Source organism: Saccopteryx leptura, chromosome 1 (genome assembly GCF_036850995.1).
Source record: "Saccopteryx leptura isolate mSacLep1 chromosome 1, mSacLep1_pri_phased_curated, whole genome shotgun sequence".
NCBI lineage: Eukaryota > Metazoa > Chordata > Mammalia > Chiroptera > Emballonuridae > Saccopteryx > Saccopteryx leptura.
The window spans coordinates 179,414,677-179,438,385 of record NC_089503.1 but is presented as its reverse complement, the minus strand read 5'-3'; the positions used below and the strand labels follow the sequence as shown (position 1 = coordinate 179,438,385).

At 37.4% G+C, this 23,709-nt stretch overlaps 1 protein-coding gene across 1 annotated transcript in view; it reads left to right on the top strand.

Annotated features, from left to right (window-relative positions):
• The window catches only part of CATSPERE (catsper channel auxiliary subunit epsilon), a 92,324-nt gene that overhangs the window by 1,285 nt on the left and 67,330 nt on the right, over positions 1-23,709 (top strand). Inside the window, exons 2-7 of the mRNA XM_066360146.1 lie at positions 3,771-3,819; positions 4,673-4,746; positions 5,024-5,097; positions 6,527-6,590; positions 9,244-9,268; positions 21,223-21,300. Coding sequence (XP_066216243.1) covers positions 3,771-3,819; positions 4,673-4,746; positions 5,024-5,097; positions 6,527-6,590; positions 9,244-9,268; positions 21,223-21,300 — 364 coding nt within the window. The remainder of the gene's footprint in view (positions 1-3,770; positions 3,820-4,672; positions 4,747-5,023; positions 5,098-6,526; positions 6,591-9,243; positions 9,269-21,222; positions 21,301-23,709) is intronic.

Sequence of the window (23,709 nt, the reverse complement as noted above, 5' to 3'; positions counted from 1 at the left end):
TCTTTGGAACTGCCACAAAAGACTGCCATGCTGCTTTCTCCTCCTTATTCATCTTCCTGGAAAATTCTTCGTCATGTATGAGGGTTCAAATTTGAGGTCCATCGAGTACACTTGCTTCTGTCTTCTTGAAAGTCAAGGCAGGAAAAGCAAAAATAATATGTTGAAAGCATTCACTTTCTCTATTCAAAGCCTGAACAAACTGCTTCATTAAACCAAGTTTGATGTGAAGTGGGGAAAAATGATCCTGTCTCGATTAACTACAGGTTCATTTACAATATTTTGCATCCCTACTTCCAGAGCTTCACGTTTTGGCCACTCCTTCTGTGTCCAGTGTTTCTCCTGAGCTCGGCTCTCCCACAAACACAGAAAGCAAGGATACTTCGTGAAACCTCTCTGTTGTCCTAGGAGGAAATTTACCATTTTAAGATCCACACAAATGATCCAGTTATGCTCCTCATACTTCAGTAAGTCAAGGACAATTTTTATGTCATTATAATCTCGCAGATGAGTTGAATAACCAATTAGAACCACTGCATAAACAATACTGTGTGTAGGAGAAAACATTTCAGAGTCGGTTTAGAGCTGTCAAGAAATAGCTGCCATTCCATTAGACTGTAAGTGGTAACACCTAGCTGGCTGAGAAGACTACTGATATCATGACAGTAAACAAAGTGTTTTCTTCGGATAAAAAGTCCACAAAAATTTGTTCACACTTCCTGAAATGAGATCCTTTAGCTGATCGATGAAGTACATTCTTTTTTTTTTTTTAATAATTTTATTTTTTTAATGGGGCGACACCAATAAATCAGGATACATATATTCAAAGATAACATGTCCAGGTTATCTTGTCGTTCAATTATGTTGCATACCCATCACCCAAAGTCAGATTGTCCTCTGTCACCTTCTATCTAGTTTTCTTTGTGCCCCTCCCCCTCCCCCTTTCCCTCTCCCTCTCCCCCCTCCCCCCATAACCACCACACTCTTATCAATGTCTCTTAGTCTCACTTTTATGTCCCACCTATGTATGGAATAATGCAGTTCCTGTTTTTTTCTAATTTACTTATTTCACTTTGTACAATGTTATCAAGATCCCACCATTTTGCTGTAAATGATCCAATGTCATCATTTCTTATAGCTGAGTAGTATTCCATAGTGTATATGTGCCACATCTTCTTTATCCAGTCATCTATTGACGGGCTTTTTGATTGTTTCCATGTCCTGGCCACTGTGAACAATGCTGCAATGAACATGGGGCTGCATGTGTGATGAAGTACATTCTTTGCTTGAAGCCTGGAGGCTAATAACTCAGCTGCTTTCCTTGATAGGCCCAAATTTCTTACTAAGTCATTCAATTTGGGTTGGCTAAACTGCTGAGGGGTTAATAACTGCTTGACATCAGAAGACCCTTCAGATTCTACAACCATTTCGTCATCCATCTTATCAAAATACACTTGATCACCACATTCACTTTCTTCGTCCTTAGAAGAAATAAAACCATTGAAAACTGGAACCAAGAGAGTCTCAGAGAGTGGGATAGATTATATTGCTGAAGGAATATTAGGATATGCAATCATATGCTGTTTTTTCTTGCTGATGCCCTTTGTATGAATCAGACAGAAATAACAGTCACTGCTGTGGTCCTTAGGTTCACGCCAAACCATGGGAATACCAAAAGGCATTCTTTTGTGTTTTCCTTTTGTCCAGTCACGAAGCATTTCCTCACAATTATGACACACAATATGAGGAGCCCAATTCTTGTCTTGAACTCCAAGGGGAACTTGGAAATAGGCAATATATGCACATGTCACAAATGATGAAATATTGAGCCTTTGACGTTGAAGTGTGTAACAGCCACATATATAACAGAAGGTGTCAGGACTATTTTTACATTTACGCCTACTCTAAGAAGCCATGATTCAATCTTAAAACAGAATAAGAGGGTGTTTTCATCAGATAATAACTTTTTACATTTAAAAACAACTACAATTATGTAAAAGTGATGTTGGTAAAACATTAATTGCCTTGTTGTTATGTTCAACCCAAGAGTCGTTGCCTTTTAACTCCAATTTAAAAACCAATGCATGCTATTAACTGTAACAAAAAGAAATTAAAATTGCATAAAAACTAGAGCATGCACCAATAAATGGATTTCAGATTTGGAATCAGTGATGCAGAAATACATATATAGAAAAAGTTCTAAAACTTCATGCAACAGAAAATGAAAAAATATTGTTCCCCAGTGTAATTATTGCCCTCCAACATTAACATGTAAGAATACCAATAAAAACTCAAACCATTATAGAGGATTCAGATGGAAGGGATCCAAGGCACCTCACTGGACACACAGAGGTGTCAACTAGTAAGAGATGCCATTGGAAAGGCCAGAGAAGTAGTGAGAAAGCAAAAATGTACCATTCTAACAGAACTTTGTAAGCCTTCGTTTTCTCCTCTACAGAAGAGAAAGACTGTCTCCATGGGGTGGTTGTGAACCTTGAATTCAATGATATATTTAAAGTTCTCAGCACATGCCTGGCAAATGATGAGTCAATAAAGCAGGTAGCTGATATTATTAAGGATGGTCATAAACTCAGGGAGTTTATAAACTTTGTTATGTGTACACCTGAGGTCATGAAACTGTATAGTAAGTATTTTAGGCTTTTCAGGTATACAGTCAGTTTTGTTTTGTTTTGCTTTGTCTGAATTTATTGATCTTCGAGAGAGAGAGGAAGGGAGAGAGAAAGAGAAACACTGACTTGTTGTTCCATTTACTTTTCCATTTATTGGTTGATTCTTATATGTGCCCTGATGGAGGGATAGACCCTACAACCTTTGTATAGGTAGATGATGCTTTAATCAACTGAGCTACTCCACCAGGGTCTGTTCTTTATTTTTTAATTGAATTTATTGGGATGACAATGGTTATTAAAATTACATACATTTTAGGTGTACCATTCCATAATCCATCATCTGTACACTGCACTGCACATTCACCACCCTAAGTCAAGTCTCCTTTCATCACCGTTTGTCCCCCCTTTACCCTCTTCTACCTCCCTCACCCCTTTCTCCACCCCTTTCCCTCTTGTAATCATTATACTGTCATCTGTGTCTTAGAGGTTTTTGCTTTGTTTAACCTCTTCATCTTTTTCACCCAACCTCCCAAACCCTGATTTCCTCTGACAGCTAACACAGCCAATTTTCTTCAACAATTTTCATCCTAAAACAAAAACAAGATGTAAAGGTATGTATACATGACAGTCCCCAACATAGGATGGTTCCACTTAATAATTTTTCGACTTTTTGATGGTGTGAAAGCAATATGCATAGTAAACTACAATGAGATGTTAAATACTTGATTATAAAATAGACTTTATGTTAGATGATTTCGCCCAGTTGTAAGCTAATGTCGGGGTGCTGAGCATGTTTAAGGTAGGCTAGGCTGAGCAATGATGTGGGTTAGGTGTATGAAATGCATTTTTGAATAACAGTATTTTCAACTTACAATTGAAACATAACCCCATCATAAGTCAAGGAGTATCTATATTTCTCTCATTCCAGTGTCTTCAGATACTGAGCAAACTCTAATACCCCTTAAGTGGTGGGTAGAGTTCATCGATAACCCTCAGTCTTAGCCTCATGGTGCTTCTCAGGAAGATGCTTGGGCATAATGTGAAGTCCTTGGCAGCCCAGGCATGCTTTGACCACACATAGAATCCCTCTTCTTTGGAGGAGAAATAAGTTTCAATATTTATATTTGACCTTTTCCTCCACAGATATTCCACTAACAGCACAAACTACCGCATTTTTAGTACCAGAAGTAGTGTAAGTGTTTACTTTTTTTAAACTATAGTTAAGTATTAATTTTATTTAGCTTTGGGAAGAGGGAGAGTTTATCATACTCAGTGGTATAGCACAGCATCATTCTTTTATTTTTATTTCATATCCTTCATTGCATTTATCTTCCTAATATAGATCCCCTTCTCCTGTAATAGACTTCAAATATGTAAGGTGCAAAAATGAGTAGTGTGGTTTGAGTGTTTTGTGACTTAATATTCAAAAATTGTGTTATGATACTGATAGGACAACCATGCCTCACTTACCTTTTATTCATTTTTCCTCCGAACCTACTAGAGCAGTGGACCCCAACCCCCGGACCACAGACTGGTACCAGTCCGTGAGCCATTTGGTACCAGTCCACAGAGAAAGAATAAATAACTTACATTATTTTTGTTTTATTTATATTTGTCTCAATGATGTTTTATTTTTAAAAAATGACCAGATTTCCTCTGTTACATCCATCTAAGACTCACTCTTGATGCTTGTCTCGGTCAGGTGATACATTTATCTGTCCCACCCTAAAGACCAGTCCGTGAAAATATTTTCTGACATTAAACTGGTCCGTGGCCCAAAAAAGGTTGGGGACCACTGTACTAGAGTACCAATCACCTCCTAGATACTTAATGTTATTTTTGAAATAAAATAAAATAGAGATATTATCCCAGAAAACTTACTTTTCCATTGTCTTATCACATTGTATAATTTCAAAGAAATCAAATTTGAATTGTTCTTCCTTTAAATAGTAAGGACCCAAAAAAATGAACCCTACATTTGAACAATGAGATGAAAATGTTGAAGGAAATTTATTGTGTGTGAACTATTTTATCTTATTTTTTAGATTAAGTTAGAGTATGAAGGAACAGTATTTTCAGAGTGGAGTGTGCCAGCAACTTGTACTGTGAATAATAAAAGGTAATATTTTTGTCGTGTCAATGAACATATAACAAAGCATTCATATAGTATAAACATTCAGACTCAAAGCTGTGGTTTAATGTAAATTTCTTCCTGTTAAATAAATGTGAAAAAAACTCAATTTGAAAATAAGATAGAAATCAAGTATTACTCTGTTATTATTTTTATTACTAGCCTGCAGTTGAAGTTTTCAGGCTTAAAGAATAGTAGGAAAATTTGTATTAATCTCGTATGCATCTTTATTTATTTCTCCTCTCTTGTTTTCTTTGAACACTAGCTCACCTGTGACAATACTGCGTTGTTCTTCTCCTGGTATTCAGATAATAAAACCAATTGTTACAGGCCCCGTAAGTTTATTTTAATGATAACTTATTAAACTTGAATAATCATCCCTGGTATATTTTATTTTGCCTCTTTTGAGCTTTCAACCTAATTTAACCTGTTTTAAATAGTACATGTTGTTGCTATAAATAAGAGGTATTTAAAAATTACTGTCAATATGTCATTAATTTTTAGATATATCTCTGTAAGTTATGCTATGAAATGATAATATGATTTTTACCCCAGCCTTTCTTATTCATAAGTATGTTAAAGACCTAGTAACCACTGTAGTGATAATAGTGCTCCCTGCTGAGAGGGTTTCTCATCATATACTCCTATGACAATACCCGGGAAGAAGAGCCATTTCGAGTAGGTTTGTATTTCCTCTACTATATTTTCTTCAAGAAAGCATATGTGAATGCAAATAAATGACAGTGATGTTGAATCCTCTCTAGTTTACCAAAAAAGCAAAGCATTTTAAAACACTGGCCCTTTGATAACAAAGTACTGGCCTCACACGTCACAGCTGATGTTCCCACAGAAGTGTGAAAGCCACTGCTAAAGAGACTCCGTGTGACAAATCCTACCTTTACTTTGGGGCCTGCGCCTTCTTTTTAATTAATAATCTGTATTTTCAGGAAACAAGTAGATAGAGTGATGTGGAACAGACCAGATGAATATTAATTCACTTTTTAACCCCTATAGATAGAAAGATATCTGAATTTGGCTTTTTGAGTTTATAGGTGTTTGAAGTTCCATGAACACAATTCCTGAGCAAGTAAATGATTGGATTCCTTTCCCTTTTGTTATATGTTGAAAGCCCATATAAACATTACAAAACATGTTATGTAAAAAAAATACGCACAAACAAAAACATGCATATATAGAACTGTCTTTGACATTTATATATAATGCCATCAGATCTTATAACCTTAAGGAGGGACATGTAACTTTTGAAATTCACTCAAAAGCACTCAGTGATGGCAACCAAAAATATCTGAAGGCATTGCTTGGCAAGCAAAATCACCTCTCCATTAAACAAGAAAATTAACTGAATTGTGTTTCAGTAAGGAAACGGTAGGAGCTCTGTATCAAACACACCTGTCACTCAAGAAATAACAAGAGTTTTAGGAGCTCTGTGTCAGGAATCATGGTAAAGCCTCAGGAACTGGGGGCAAAGACTTATATATTTCTCATTATTTCACAAAGTCAAATATAATAGAAACAATAAGCCATCTAAAAGTGTCACCCAAAATCATAAATTCTGAATAACAGTCACTGAAGAATTGAACTAGTATTATATGAATATCTATTAGTTCTATTCTAAAATTTATAATACTTCCTCTAATCTTAGATAATTAACTTAGTTCTTCTGTGACTTTGATGCCTATATCTAAGTTTGTATTTAGTTTAAAGTTAACTTTTTACAGTTTCTCTTGCATTTTCTTTTAGGTTGAAGAAGAAGAACGCTATTTAGCTGTGGGAAGTTCTAATACTTGCTTTCTGTGGCATTATAGAGTTATGTAAGTAATTCAGTATTGAATACAAAGGTTATTAATGCTTTTTAAGAGTATTTAGCTTTAAGTTTTAATTAACAAAGGATTATCTATATTATAGTTTCCATATAAGCTTCCATTCACCAATCAAGTTGCCTCAAATATACTGCCAAACTTATATTGAAGAACAAGCAATAAAAATAATAAGAGCAACCACTATTTGAACATATACTGCTTTTGCTTTATGTAAATTATCTCTCTTAATTTGTCCTAATACCCACTCAAGTGTAAGGATTATTAGCTTTATCTTATAAATGAGAAAATGTAAGCTTGGATAGATTACATTTGAACAAAAATACACAGCCACTAAAAGACAGCACTGGGAGTTGAATCTGTTTTTTCAGACTATAAGGCTTTTTTATTTCTGTTATATACATTATATTTCAAAAGGACTCTGTCTTGGATAGCTCTTCACACCCATTGTACCATGCGAAAGAATGAATGGAACTAAGAAGGGAAAACTGGTACAAGAAAAAATATTTAACTGCATTATAAAATCATTCAATAAATAAAAAACATCAATGAATCAGAGTATCTTTTAGTACCATAGTTAAGACAATATCCTATGCACTGTATAGGATACAAAGAACTGTCTTATATGGCCTCTGCTCATCAGATAACTATAATGTATCTATTGCTTTTTATCTACCCAACATCCTTTCCTTTGGGGAAACTAACCCTACTCTAATCTGTGATGAAATGGTTAATTTCATGTAATTTTTATATGATACTAACTCTGTAACTCCACATTTCATTGGCCATGGTGCTGAGTTGAGGATTGGCACATGACCCAAGCAGAACAGATTAGAATACTGGGTTCTTCAATAAAGCATGGTTGCTAATAATTTCGTTATCCTGGTTCACATGGTCCCTTAAACTCAGAAGGCTCAGCAGTTTTTGAAGTCCTGATTACTAGATTTCACAAACCCTTGATGAGTACACATTCAGCCACTCCTCTCTGAATTACTGCCACCTTTCCAGAGACCCACCAGAAAGCAATGATTGAATCTCTACTCCTCATGAAATTGGCAGGCTTCCGTACTTGGGGGTTTCAGAGTTGTCAATCAATCACCAGCTTTCCCCCTGCAGGTTTTGAACCAACTGAGAAATAGACAAGGGAAATTTGGGGAAAAAAATTCATGGTACAGCTGAATTGGAGAATAGAACCTGCCTCTGTGTTCAAATGGGCTACTTACTACTTCCCCCAAGGAGAGACCGTAGGAACCACCAGAGAGGAGGATCTACCAAGAAAGCATTTTTAGCTGTTTTCATGGGTTTCCAATCTCAGTCACACACAGTGAGCCCTAGGAGCTGGTAAAAGAGATGGACCTGCAGACTGCCCTGACCCAGGTATGTTCCCTCCATGAAAGTAAAAACAGAAGCACCTGCCCAGAGGGACAGGCTAGCCCACAAGAGAGAACTCAGGGAACTAAGTGTTTTCTGTTATATAGTTTATAAAATATTCACCATCTATCACCTGTAGAAACACCATTTAGAATAAAAATGAAACTAATACCCATTAGTCCGACACAGTGGTGGTGCAGTGGACAGAGTGTCGTCGTAGGACTCTGAGGCCCCGTTTCAAAACCCCAAGGTCACCAACATAAGCCCAAGGTCACCAGCTTGAGCCCAAGGTCACTGGCTTGAAGCCCAAGATCACTGGCTGTGCTTGAACCCCCTAGTCAAGGCATGTATGAGAAGCAGTCAATGAACAACTAAAGTGAAGCAACTACTAGTTGATGCTTCTCATCTCTCTCCTCCCCCCATCACCTTCCTATCTTTCTGAAAAGAAAGAAAGAAAGAGAGTGTGAGAGAGAGAGAGAGAGAGAAAGAAAGAAAGAAAGAAAGAAAGAAAGAAAGAAAGAAAGAAAGAAAGAAAGAAAGAAAGAAAGAAAAGAAAAGAAAGGAAGAAATATTCCTTGAGTATTTGATGGAAACTTGCAGAGAAATCCACTTAAATCTAGATTTCTTTGGGGAGGGAGGACTGGAAGATTTCCTAACTATTAATTAACATAGTGGTTATTGTGCTAGTTCGTTATTCTAATTCTTGAAAAATCCATTTTCATTAGTAGTATTTTTCTGGGAATTTATTCATGTCTTCAGTTAGCAATTCTAGTATAAATTTCAATGTTGTAAAGTTGACTATAATGTCCTCTTATATTTGTTTAATCTCTGAAGCAGTTGTAGTTACACCTGTCTTTACATTTCTAACATTTTTATTTGGGTCTCCCTTCCATTGTCTTGTTCCTCTTCCTAAGGGTATTTTTTTCTTAGTAATCTTTTCAGAGAACCATCGTTTGGCTTGGTTGAGCTTTTCTATTGCTGTAGATGTGGAATGATAATGTCAGATTTAAAAAAAGATTAATCCTGGGTCTTTGGCTATGTGAACTTGCACTATTGTTAAGGAAATATGCAGATTCAAGTCCCACAGCCACTGTGATGACACATGAGAATCATGATTCTATTTAATTATAGAAATATGTATCTTTTAATCATTTATTTGTAATGGAATCAAAAGAGAGTATTCCAAGATTTAAAGACATGTGTATGGAAAGTAGAATATTCAAACTAATATTTAGCAGACTGTTTACTAAAATATGATTCCTCTTTTTCCCAACAGAAATTACTCTCACAATTTAACCCAGGTAAGACATGTTTTTTAAATTTCATATATCTTTCATATAGCACTACTATATTATTTCTCTCTTATCTTCCATATTTACAAGAAGTAATCTACCAAACTAATTTTTCAACAAAATTTGCTTAGAGCAGTGGAACTCAAGGTACAGTTTGGAGACACTTAGGGCTCCACAAACCTTTTCAAGAGTTCCATGCGGTCTTCCCTTTTCCAACCTTGTATCTGGGTGAAGATAAATGCTCCCTATATAGTTCCACCAAGACAACATATATCAATATCTTTTTTTTTTTTTATGTGAGAAGAGGGGAGACAATGAGGCAGACTCCCACATGCACCCCAACTGGGATCCACCCGGCAACCCCATCTGGGGCTGGTGCTCGAGTAGTGAGCTATTTTTAATGCCTGAGGCTGATGTGTTCCAATAAAGCTATCCTCAGTGCCCAGGGCCACTCTTAAACAAATCAAGCACTGGCTGTGGGAGGGGAAGACGAAGAGAATGGGGAGAGGGAAGGGGAGAAAAGCAGATGGTTACTTCTCCTCTGTGCTCTGACTGGGAATCAAACCCAGAATATCCATCCACTGGCCAGCACTCTATCCACTGAGCAACTGGCCAGGGCCATATATCAATATCTTGAATGCAGGAACACAGATGAAAAACCAGCTATTCTATCAAGCCAGGTATTTACAAGACTTTGTCATGTAAAATGTAAAACAACCATTCTTCTATTTTTTCTTTTGTTTAGAAAATACCTACTTGTGTTTTTTTTTCATAAAAATATGTTGGTTATTTATTTATTTATTTATTTTTTCCCAAAGTTAGAAGCAAGGAGGCAAACAGACTCCCACATGTGCCCAACAGGGATCCACCCAGAATGCCCACCAGGGGGTGATGCTCTGCCCATCTGGGGCGTTGCTCTGTTGTGGCTCGAGCCATTTTAGCGCCTGAGGCGGAGGCCATGGAGGCAGCCGTCCTCAGCACCTGGGCCAACTTTGCTCCAGTGGAGCCTTGGCTGCAGGATGAGAAGAGAAAGATAGAGAGGAAGGAGAGGGGGAAGGGTGGAGAAGCAGATGGGTGCTTCTCCTGTGTGTCATGGCCGGGAATCAAACCCAGGACTTCCACATGCTGGGCCAATGCTCTATTGCTGAGCCAACCAGCCAGGGCCATATGTTGGTTATTCTAACATGTAACAGGTTTATCATAATTTTTAAAATAAATTAATATCTTTAAATGTTCTCAATTTTAGTTTGTTGTATGATAAAAACCAGTAGATCAAACCCATATAAAATAAAAGCTCTCTGGAAAAAAAGAAATTGGAGATACTACTGAAAGAGGACAACTACAGAGGATCCTTCACAACTGAATATATGAGTTCTCAGCTTAAAAAATTAAAGTACTAGAGGCAGTGAATAATGATGAATAAATGACTGTATATATGCTAATAAATCTAAAGAAGAGCTGACCATCAGAACATTTTAATAATGACTAATGTTGTTTTTTAAAGAAAGTGAAATTAAAACACTAGCCAACAACAGAATGGAAAATGGAAGGAGATTTAAGTATGAAGTTGAATAAGGCCCTTATAACTATTCAGGACAGGGATACTGTTTAAATTTAACCTACATTAAATATGCATGTAAAAGTTTAATGTTTTCCATTAAAGTAATAGAAATAAATGTATAATTTCTAAAAAATAGGATTCTGGAAGAAGAAGTTTAAAAATTCTAACAATTCAATAGGAGGCAATAAAAAAAGGATTATGAAATAAAGAGAAATTAAACATAGAATATAGGGACACAAAATAAGATTTAACAAATACTTAAATTGTATCAATAATTAAAATGAGATCAGATCAAATTCATCGAACAAAAGCAAAACTCCAGAAATCTGATTTTTATAAAAGTTACATAGTTAAAGTGTTAACAAAAAAATTGGGGAAAAAATGATGTAAACAGTTAATACTATCAAAGGGAATGATACTATGATACGAATGATGATATGAAGCCCAAAAGACATTGACAGACAAAGAGGAAAATTACTTCATAATAAAGGAAAAATCTACAAAGAAAATAAGTTATATACCTATACAGGCTCACCCAATCATAAAGAAGATAGAATTTTCCCCAATTCAACTCCTGAATCCAACACAACTTTAATACCAAAAGTAATCAAAGACAGAGAAAGGAAGGGGAGAGGGAGGAAGAAAGAAACTATAGACAAATACATTTGTGTATATGAATGTGAAAATTCTGCATAAAATATTAGCAAATGGAAGCCAGCGATGTATTTTTAAAAACAAGCTTAAAAGCCAGTGTCTTCCAGGCATGTAACATTGTTCAATATCAGGAAAACTGACAACAATATCCATTATGTTAACACAATAAAGAAGAAAATAAATGATGATTATCATAAATTTAAAAACTCAGCAGCCATTTCTAATAAAAAAACTAAGTAAAATGAGTATAGAAGGGAACTATTAGAGTGACGTCACAGAAATGGCGCCGTGAGCAGCGCGTCCGACAGATCTCCCCAAAATCTCAACAAATTTATCAACTAGAAACAGAAAAATTTATCCTCGGAACATTCCGGAGTTCCACACAAACTGAAAGCGAAAGGACTGTTATCACTTGAATCTGAGAGACGGTGTGGAGGAAGCTAACTACCACAGGGACGTTCATTCAAGCCGTGGAGGGAGTGCGCCTGTGGTAAGTCGGCCCACACTCAGGAGCGGCGCGCGCCTGGTGCCGCGGTCCGGTCGCAGAGCGAGCACCGCCAGCCAGCGTCCCCAGCGGCCCACGCACTGCGAGTGAGAGTCCCCAGCCACTGGTGCCCGGAGCACCCCATTCCCACTGGTGCCCGGAGCACCCCATTCGCGTGCGTGCCCTGGGCGTCCCACGAGCCCAGAGCGCCCCACTGGCCCGCACACCCAGGGTGCCCCATTATCCCGCGCGCCTGGTGCGCCCCAGCCGCCAGCGGCGGGGCAAGCGGGAGAGGCGCCAGGGCTGTCTTCCTATTTGGGAGATTCTCTGCGTTGGCGGGGCACCTCACCCAGCCATTCAAGCTAACAATCAAGCATTGGGGGAGGGGCGCGGGCAGCCTGAAATACTTTCTGGAGCACAGCTGCAGATCCAATCACTGAAATTAGCTTAACCCACGAAATCTGCGCACCCATGGGGCTCTAATTGATAAGATCTCTCTCAGTTCAGCGATCCAAGACAAGAGGCGTGATATTTTTTAGTGCCTCTCGCTAAAGGGGCTTGGGCAACTTCTGATTGACAGAGCCTCCATATTCAGGAATAAACGCTAACAAGAGGGACTTGGCAGATAATAAGATCTATACTACACTAGTCGCAAGCAGCGACTAGTGCCTCTTCTTCCCAGCCAAAACAGGCTACAAAGTGTGGAAAGCCTGGGTTGAGTGGTCCAACTGAATGCTAGGCGCTGAACAGTCACCTTGACAACAATTGACTCCCAGCCCCGCCTGATTATGCTGGAGGCTCTGACTGCCAGAGCCTTTCCCAAAGCCTTGCGCTGAGTGGGGATAGAATGGGGATTTCCTAGCTCTTTGAGCCTCTTACTCCCCAGGCAGAAGCAGTAGCAGCCTTATAGCTGGATCACCAGGCTGCTAATTCAGGAAGGGGAGACTAGGAGAGAGACTCCAGGAAAGCAAACTCTCTCATTGTTGGACCCTGCAAATGCCAACAAGCCTTGACTACCAGCAAGACTAAAGCCAATTATGTGACATTGCCATAGAATCCCATCAACTGCAAATCCCTACCTAAGTGTGACACAGAGACAGAGCCTGGGGTACAGAGTCACCGACCAGGAAGAGGGAGAGAAAAGAAAAAGGAAGAAGTTAACCTCTCAAAATCAAGAAAAATCCACAGACTTTATAACTTGTTCCACTAATTTTTCATTGTAGTTGTTTGTTTCTTCTATCTTATTGCCTTTATTATTATTATTTCTATTTCCTCCACCTCGGTCCGTTTATTCTCTGCCCATCTTATGCTTCCCTTTTCTTGAACTACACTACCCATGAGTGTTACATTTTATTTCTTTTCTTCATCCTCACTCCCCTTTAAGGTTACACTCCAAAACACTTAACTCTCACTCTCTCCCCTTTTGTTTTTTTTTGTTTTGCTTTATTTTGTTTTTTCTCTTCCTTTTTTTCTTCCTTTGTTTTTCTCTTTTTCTTATTTTTTCCTTTCTATTCGTTTCTTCTTTTCTCCTTCTACTTTTCCTCCCATTTAATCCTCAATCACGAACAAATTATTTAATTTGGGACTCAAGTTTTTTTTGTTTTGTTTTTTTTCGCTTTTGTTATTGGTTTTTTGTTTGTTTGTTTATTTTTGTGGCATTTTGGGTACTTTTTATATTGCTTTTTAACTCACTAGCATTCCTCCCAACCCAAGGTCTCCATTGTATTTAGTCTTCGCTCCACTTATTACAACAGATTTTTACTTTTTATTTTTATTTTTTTTCTTCTTTATTATTCTTTCTTTCCCCTTTTTTCTGGTTCCCTCTTATCCCTCTCATTATACCTCTTAGTCGACCATCACTTACAAGCAAATCATCTTATGCTTGTCTAAGATTTTCTCCTTTTTTTTTTTTGCATTTAGTAGGTCCCTACTCCCTTTTTTTGCCCCTTGAACTCTTCACCCCAAATCAGGCCCTCCATTATAGGCAGTTTTTGTTCCATTTAGCATAATATAATTCACAGGTCATCACAATATTTCCCTGAGGAGAGGAGAGGAGGGGAAGAGAAGAAAGAAAAAAGGGGGAAATAATAAATTATTACTGTTTTTTTTTTTTGTGGGGTGTTTTACCTTTTTTTTTTTTTTTTTTTTTTTTTTTTACTTTTTACTCTTTATTAATTCTAATTAGTGCTATCAACAAGACCACCCTCAGATGCCAATAAGAAAGAGGAAATCGAATATTATGGATACAAAAGATAGAGAGGTAACACAAATAGATGTGGAAAAATCTATGGAGAAAAGATTTAACATATTGGAAGCCTTGGAGCTAAATGACAGAGAATTTAAAATAGAAATCTTAAAAATACTCAGAGATATACAAGAAAACACAGAAAGGCAATTTAGGGAGATCAGAAAACAACTCAATGAACACAAAGAATATATTACTAAGGAAATTGAAACTATAAAAACAAATCAAACAGAAATGAAAAACTCAATTCACGAGCTGAAAAACAAGGTAACAAGCTTAGCTAACAGAACAGCCCAGATAGAAGATAGGATTAGTGAAATAGAAGACAAGCAACTTGAGGCACAACAGAGAGAAGAAGAAAGAGACTCAAAAATAATAAAAAACGAGAAAACCCTACAGGAATTGTCTGACTCCATCAGAAAGAATAACATAAGAATAATAGGTATATCAGAGGGAGAAGAGAAAGAAAATGGAATGGAGAATATACTCAAACAAATAATAGATGAGAACTTCCCAAGCCTGTGGAAAGAACTAAAGCCTCAAATTCAAGAAGCAAACAGAACACCGAGTTTTCTTAACCCCAACAAACCCACTCCAAGGCACATCATAATGAAGATGACACAAACCAATGACAAAGAAAAAATTCTCAAGGCAGCCAGGGAAAAGAAGAGTACAACATAAAAAGGAAGGCCTATTAGATTATCATCAGATTTCTCAGCAGAAACTCTACAAGCTAGAAGAGAGTGGACCCCAATATTTAAAGCCCTGAAAGAGAGGAACTTTCAGCCAAGAATACTATACCCATCAAAGCTATCCTTCAAGTACGAAGGAGATATAAAAACATTCACAAATACAGAAAAGATGAGAGAATTTATCAGCAGAAAGCCCCCACTCCAGGAAATACTAAAGGGGGTTTTCCAACCAGATTCAATGAACAAAAGAAAACAAAACCACAAGTAACAGCTCCACCAAGAACACAATAAAACCAAACTTAAACTGTGACAACAAAAGAAAAAAAAGGGGGGAGAGGATGGAGATTAACAGTAGCAAAGGACGATGAAGTGCAGAAATACTCATAAGATAGGGTACTACAATGAATATGGTAGGTACCCTTTTCATTACTTAATGGTAACCACCCTTGAAAAAACCACCACAAAAACACTTGACTTAAAAAAGGTAGCAACAGAGGAAAGAAGAATGGAATACAAACAAACAAAAACAAATGATAGAAAAACAAAATAGAAGAATCAAACAAGATACAAAACTAACAGAAAGCAATTTATAAAATGGCAATAGGGAACCCACAAGTGTCAATAATTACACTAAATGTAAATGGATTAAACTTACCAATAAAAAGACACAGAGTAGCAGAATGGATTAAAAAAGAAAATCCAACTGTATGCTGCCTACAAGAAACACATCTAAGCAACAAGGATAAAAACAAATTCAAAGTGAAAGGCTGGAAAACAATACTCCAAGCAAACAACACCCAAAAAAAAGCAGGTGTAGCAATACTCATATCTAATAATGCTGACTACAAGACAGAAAAAGGACTCAGAGACAAAAATGGTCATTTCATAATGATTAAGGGGAAGTTGAATCAAGAAGACATAACAATCCTTAATATATATGCACCAAACCAAGGAGCACCAAAATATATAAGACAGCTACTTATTGACCTTAAAACAAAAACTAACAAAAATACAATCATACTTGGAGACCTCAATACACCGCTGACAGCCTTAGATCGGTCATCCAAACAGAGAATCAATAAAGATATAGTGGCCTTAAACAAAATACTAGAACACCTGGATATGATAGACATCTATAGGACACTTCATCCCAAAGTGACAGAGTATACATTTTTCTCTAGTGTACATGGAACATTCTCAAGAATTGACCATATGTTGGGCCACAAAGACAATATCAGCAAATTTAGAAAAATTGAAATTGTACCAAGCATATTCTCTGATCATAAAGCCTTGAAACTAGAATTCAACTGCAAAAAAGAGGGGGAAAAACCCACAAAAATGTGGAAACTAAACAACATACTTCTAAAAAATGAATGGGTCAAAGAAGAAATAAGCGCAGAGATCAAAAGATATATACAGACAAATGAAAATGAAAATACGACATATCAGAATCTCTGGGATGCAGCAAAAGCAGTAATAAGAGGAAAGTTCATATCACTTCAGGCCTATATGAACAAACAAGAGAGAGCCCAAGTAAACCACTTAACTTCCCACCTTAAGGAACTAGAAAAAGAAGAACAAAGACAACCCAAAACCAGCCGAAGAAAGGAGATAATAAAAATCACAGCAGAAATAAATGAAATAGAGAACAGAAAAACTATAGAAAAAATCAATAAAACAAGGAGCTGGTTCTTTGAAAAGATCAACAAAATTGACAAACCCTTGGCAAGACTCACCAAGGAAAAAAGACACAGGACTCAAATAAATAAAATCCAAAATGAAAGAGGAGAGATCACCACAGACATCACAGATATACAAAGAATTATTGTAGAATACTATGAAAAACTATATGCCACCAAATACAACAATCTAGAAGAAATGGATAAATTCCTAGAACCATACAACCTTCCTACACTGAGTCATGAAGAAGCAGAAAGCCTAAACAGACCAATCAGCAGGGAGGAAATAAAAAAACTATTAAAAACCTCCCCAAAAATAAAAGTCTAGGCCCAGACGGTTATACTAATGAATTCTATCAAACATTCAAAGAAGACTTGGTTCCTATTCTACACAAAGTCTTCCAAAAAATTGAAGAAGAAGCAATACTTCCAAACACATTTTATGAGGCCAACATAACCCTCATACCAAAACCTGGCAAGGATGGCACAAAGAAAGAAAACTACAGACCAATATCTCTAATGAATACAGATGCTAAAATACTAAACAAAATACTGGCAAACCGAATACAACAACATATTAAAAATATAATACATCATGATCAAGTGGGATTCATCCCAGAATCTCAAGGATGGTTCAACATACGTAAAACGGTTAACGTAATACACCATATCAACAAAACAAAGAACAAAAACCACATGATCTTATCAATAGATGCAGAAAAGGCTTTTGATAAAATACAACACAATTTTATGTTTAAGACTCTCAACAAAATGGGTATATAAGGAAAATATCTCAACATGATAAAGGCCATATATGATAAACCATCAGCCAACATCATATTAAATGACATAAAACTGAGGACTTTCCACCTTAAATCAGGAACAAGACAGGGTTGTCCACTCTCTCCACTCTTATTTAATGTGGTTCTAGAAGTTCTGGCCAGAGCAATCAGACAAGACAAAGAAATAAAAGGCATCCATATCGGAAAAGAAGAAGTAAAGGTATCACTTTTTGCTGATGATATGATCCTATACATCGAAAACCCGAAGGACTCCACAAAAAGATTATTAGAAACAATAAACCAATACAGTAAGGTCGCAGGATACAAAATTAACATACACAAGTCCATAGCCTTTTTATATGCCAACAATGAAATATTAGAAAACGAACTCAAAAAAATAATCCCCTTCACGATTGCAACAAAAAAAATAAAATACCTAGGAATAAACATAACAAAGAATGTAAAGGACCTATATAATGAAAACTACAAGGCATTATTAAGAGAAATAGAAAAAGACACAATGAGATGGAAAAATATTCCTTGTTCTTGGATAGGAAGAATAAATATAATTAAAATGGCCATATTACCCAAAGCAATATATAAATTTAATGCAATTCCCATCAAAATTCCTATGACATTTTTTAAAGAAATGGAACAAAAAATCATCAGATTTATATGGAACTATAAAAAACCCCGAATAGCCAAATCAATCCTAAGGAAAAAGAATGAAGCTGAGGGCATTACAATGCCTGACTTTAAACTATATTATAGAGCCACAATAATCAAAACAGCATGGTATTGGCAGAAAAATAGACACTCAGACCAATGGAACAGAATAGAAAGCCCCGAAATAAAACCACATATATATGGTCAAATAATCTTTGACAAAGGGGCCAACAACACACAATGGAGAAAAGAAAGCCTCTTCAACAAATGGTGTTGGGAAAACTGGAAAGCCACATGCAAAAGAATGAAACTCGACTACAGCCTGTCCCCGTGTACTAAAATTAATTCAAAATGGATCAAAGACCTAAATATAAGACCTGAAACAATAAAGTACATAGAAGAAGACATAGGTACTAAACTCATGGACCTGGGTTTTAAAGAACATTTTATGAACTTGACTCCAATGGCAAGAGAAGTGAAGGCAAAGATAAATGAATGGGACTACATCAGACTAAAAAGTTTTTGCTCAGCAAGAGAAACTGATATCAAAATAAACAGACAGCCAACTAAATGGGAAATGATATTTTCAAACAACAGCTCAGATAAGGGCCTAATATCCAAAATTTACAAAGAACTCATAAAACTCAACAACAAACAAACAAACAATCCAATAAAAAAATGGGAGGAGGACATGAACAGACACTTCTCCCAGGAAGAAATACAAATGGCCAACAGATATATGAAAAGATGCTCAGCTTCATTAGTTATTAGAGAAATGCAAATCAAAACTACAATGAGATACCACCTCACCCTTGTTAGATTAGCTATTATCAACAAGACGGGTAATAGCAAATGTTGGAGAGGCTGCGGAGAAAAGGGAACTCTCATTCACTGTTGGTGGGACTGTAAAGTAGTACAACCATTTTGGAGGAAATTATGGTGGTTCCTCAAAGAACTGCAAATAGAACTACCTTATGACCCAGTAATCCCTCTACTGGGTATATACCCCAAAACCTCAGAAACATTGATACGTAAAGACACATGTAGCCCCATGTTCATTGCAGCACTGTTCACAGTGGCCAAGACATGGAAACAACCAAAAAGCCCTTCAATAGAAGACTGGATAAAGAAGATGTGGCACATATACACTATGGAATACTACTCAGCCATAAGAAATGATGACATCAGATCATTTACAGCAAAATGGTGGGATCTTGATAACATTATACGGAGTGAAATAAGTAAATCAGAAAAAAACAAGAACTACATGACATGATTCCATACATTGGTGGAACATAAAAACGAGACTAAGAGACAGGGACAAGAGTGTGGTGGTTACCAGGGGTGGGGGGAGGGAGGACATAGGAGGGAGGGAGGGAGAGAGTTCGGGGGAGGGGAGGGGCACAGAGAACTAGATAGAGGGTGACGGAGGACAATCTGACTATGGGCAAGGGGTATGCAACATAATTTAATGACAAGATAACCTAGACATGTTTTCTTTGAATATATGTATCCTGATTTATTAATGTCATCCCATTAACATTAATAAAAATTTATTAAAAAAAAAAAAAAAAAGAAGGGAACTATTTACTGTAAGGTCGGTGGATAGAGGAGTGGTCACGTGGGTAACTCAGACCCACCCACTTTGGCTCGGACTGCCCACAATCAAGCCCGCCAAAGGAAGCTTCTCAGGAACCATTTGGAAAGAAGCGATCGTCTGCCAGCCAGTGAAATTTCACCACGTCATAGTAGCTCCACTTCCCTAGAGGGACCCTTTAAATATCTCCCACGCGGTTTAATCTGTGCAACTTCCCTAGCCTCCATCTTTCTTTCCTCGGGGCCAGGGAACCTTGCCGGGCGGGATGCGCACTCTGTACTCAATAAAGCCGTTTACTTATTCCACACTTTGCAGCTCCGGCCTTCTTCCTTCCTTCTCGGCGGGGAAAAATACCTTACATTTTGGTGCTGAAACCCGGGAAGGAGTTAGAAGTCTGCAAGGACCGATCCTTTCCTTTCCCCTCCGAGAAAGAACCAGGATCTCCGATCTCCAACCCACTTCGGCACACGGTGCAGTAAGTCCCCTGCCTCCAGCTTTCCTCTCAGTTCTTTCCTCCGAGACTCCCTGTCCGAAACCGTAGCTATGTCAGGGAAGTCTTTTCTGTCCGTCCGAGTGAGCGTGTGCTTGTGGAGACCTCCCCAAGCACATCCACTTTCATCCGTGGCTGGACCTTGAGTTTTTAGGACACTAGTACTCAAGTCTGACCACTCCGAGAACTGAGGGCAGCTGTGAGGGCACAGGAATTTCCCTCCCTAAGGAAGAAGAAACTTCTTCTCCGCTGTGGCCAGGCCACAGAACCCACTCAATTAGCTTCCTGAAGGGACTTTCGGTGTTAACACCCTCACCAATTTAACTATTGCCAAAAAAGCTGGGAACTGATTGGAGATCTCTTACATTCACGGCTCCTAATTATTTGCACATCTGTCCTTAATCTCTGTGCTGCCTGTTCCACCGCACGGCCCTTTTTCTGGCCAGAGAAACCTCACCTAAAACCTCTACTCCTAATCTTTCCTTCTCCGCGGACTCCAAACTCTCTCTCCCCTCCCTTTGCAAAAACCTGTTTCTTATTTGCCATCTACTACTACCTTCTCTTTCTCCTCCCCTGCTGGCCAGGGGTCCCTCCCTTCACTGTGTTCTCTAGTCCCCCCTCCGTCAGGCCTTTCTCAGCCTGGCATTGGAAGTGCAGTGAAAAATATATAAGCATTTTTATAAAACTTTAACATTAGTCACCTCAGGTGTGTAAAGGAGTATTATTAACTCTTCCTTCATATATCTTTGAGTTGTTTCACTTATTTTTTTTTTTTAGATTTTATTTATTCACTTTTTAGAGAGAGAAGAGAGAGAGAAAGAGAGAAGGGGGAGGAGTAGGAATCATCAACTCCCATATGTGCCTTGACCAGGCAAGTCCAGGGTTTCAAACTGGCAACCTCAGTGTTCCAGGTTGATGCTTTATCCCCTGTGCCACCACAGGTCAGCGAGTTGTTTCACCTATTAAAAAACAACACATATTGCTTTGATTTTTTTAAATGAGATAGTCAAAATTTTAAAAATAAATTATTAAGACATGTATAATTATGTTTTACCACAACTTAAAATATAATTTGTCCAAAATTTAAAGAAATGCAAACATTTTATTTTGTAGGTTATCATAATATGGGTATATGACCCAGAAAATGCAGACCCAAATGAGTTGTCTTGGAAGGCAGATGAACCATCGCTAGTAAGTGGAAACACATTATCATAGATAAAATAATATGCTACATTTCTTTTTTAAGGGCCATGAATAATTTATTTTAAGTGGTTCAGAACTAACTAAATACATTTTAATTATCCATTAAGTTGAATTTAGTCATTATAGTGATTTTGAATTTGTATTCGATCTCTACAATGATAAATGTTTCTTTAGAATTAGTTTCTGAGGATTTTTCACATTTTCTAGGAACCTCATTATTCATGATAAGGCTGACCTTTAAGTGCTTTATAGTTGTCCCTTGAGCATCTATCTATCTTGAAGTCATCTTTTTTTTTTTTTTTTACAGGGACAGAGAGAGAGTCAGAGAGAGGCATAGATAGGGACAGACAGACAGGAACGGAGAAAGATAAGAAGCATCCATCAATCATCAATTTTTCATGAGACACCTTAGTTGTTCATTGATTGCTTTCTCATATGTGCCTTGACCGTGGGCCTTCAGCAGACCGAGTAACCCCTTGCTTGAGCCAGTGACCTTGGGTCCAAGCTAGTGAGTTTTTTTTTTTGTTTTGTTTTGCTCAAGCCAGATGAGCCTGCACTCAAGCTGGCAACCTTGGGGTCTCAAACCTCAGTCCTCCACATCCCAGTCCGATGCTCTATCCACTATGCCACTGCCTGGTCAAGCTCTTGAAGTCATCTTTCAAAAATCTATCTACTCCTTTTTGACTTAGAGACTAATGACTTTCCAAAAGGTGTGACAATGGATAAACACGTCTTTTTTTTTTTAATTAATTAATTGAGAGGTGGAGAGGCAGAGAGACAGACTCCCGCATGTGCCCCAACCAAGCCCCCTATCGGGTGATACTTTGCCCATTTAGGGAGTTAGGCATTGTTTGGCAACTGAGCTATTATATAGTGCCTGAAGTGAGGCCATAGAGCCATCCTCAGCACCTAGGACAACATGCCCAAATCAATTGAGCCACAGCTACAGGAGAGGAAGAGACAGAGAGAAAGAAGGAAGAGGGGGAGAGGTGGAAAAGCAGATGGTCACTTCTCCTGTGTGCCATGACCAGGAATCAAACCCAGGACATCCACATGCCAGGCTGACATTCTACCACTGAACCAACTGGCCAGGGCCAACAAGTCTTTTTTTTATTTGTTACAAATTTATCTCTTTCAAAATTTTTCTGCCTTCAGCTACAATTAAAATGTATAAAAGAGAAATATAAAATGAGCAGTTTTAGTTTCTTATGGGGCTGTTTATATATTAATGAGTCAAGATGTGTCTGATTTTTTAATATCATGTTATCTTCAACTCATGGTAATCAAATTTACAAGAAATGGACTGATAAATCAGACTAAGAACCAATCAATTAATTGTCTTATTTGCAATCAACTTTAGAGGGAGTAAAATAAATTAATGGTGATTAAATACTTTAAGCATTACTGTTACTTAATTTCTAATCTTTAATGAAAATATGCTCATTTTAACATTATTTGATCTATGCATACCTAACAGTTTGCTTTTTTGCTGTTTTTAATTTCCATGTTTATTCATGACCATGTTATTTCCCTAAAATCTTTCTATGGTTCTTTTACAAACATCATGAATAATCTACCTCTGCCTCTCTTCTCTGGCCATGTTATCTATGTATTTGTGTCTTCGCTTACAGTGTTTTCTCTATTGCTCGTTCTCTTGCTTCTCTACTTCATGTTTTAGGTCTCAAGTCAGGCATCACTGCCTCCAAGATGCCTCCAATGATCAAATCAGGATGTTTTCACATGGATAGTTTGAAGAAATTATTTTAGTGCTACAGTTTTGATAAATGATCAGCAAAGTAGTTCTGGCAAAATGTATATTGTCTGTTTGGGTTTTTATCGGCCAATGTGTGATGTGCCTAACAGACACCCAAATCTTAACTCTTTATCTGACTCTTCAGTCTTCATTCTTTTCTTAACCATCCCTGACTTATCTCTAAATAATTCCTAATTTTTAACACATTCCTGTATTTTATTTCATCTTTGAACCTCACCCCATCCTTGTCTCTCATCACATTAACACCCTAACCTGTTCCCACACCTACACCTGGGAAAGAAAGGACCACCAGTAGGATGAAGGTCAGGGATGCGGTACAAAACTTATTTGTTCAATCTGGTTAAAAAATATATTAAAATGTTTAGAGTTTTACTTTATTTGAGATTTTTCTCCCTTGAATTACCATTTTAGCTGTGTATTATGTCACAAAGAAAAAAAAAGCTAAGTATACAGTTTATTGAATAATAAAGTAAATGGCCATAAAACCACTATCAAGAAATATAACAATAGCACAGGTCTCCATACATGTCACCTGTGTGAACGCAGTTTCTCCCTCCACCCTAGAGTGCTTGTATGGACATTATCTTCTCCTTCCCACAGAAGTAACCATCATTCTGAATTTT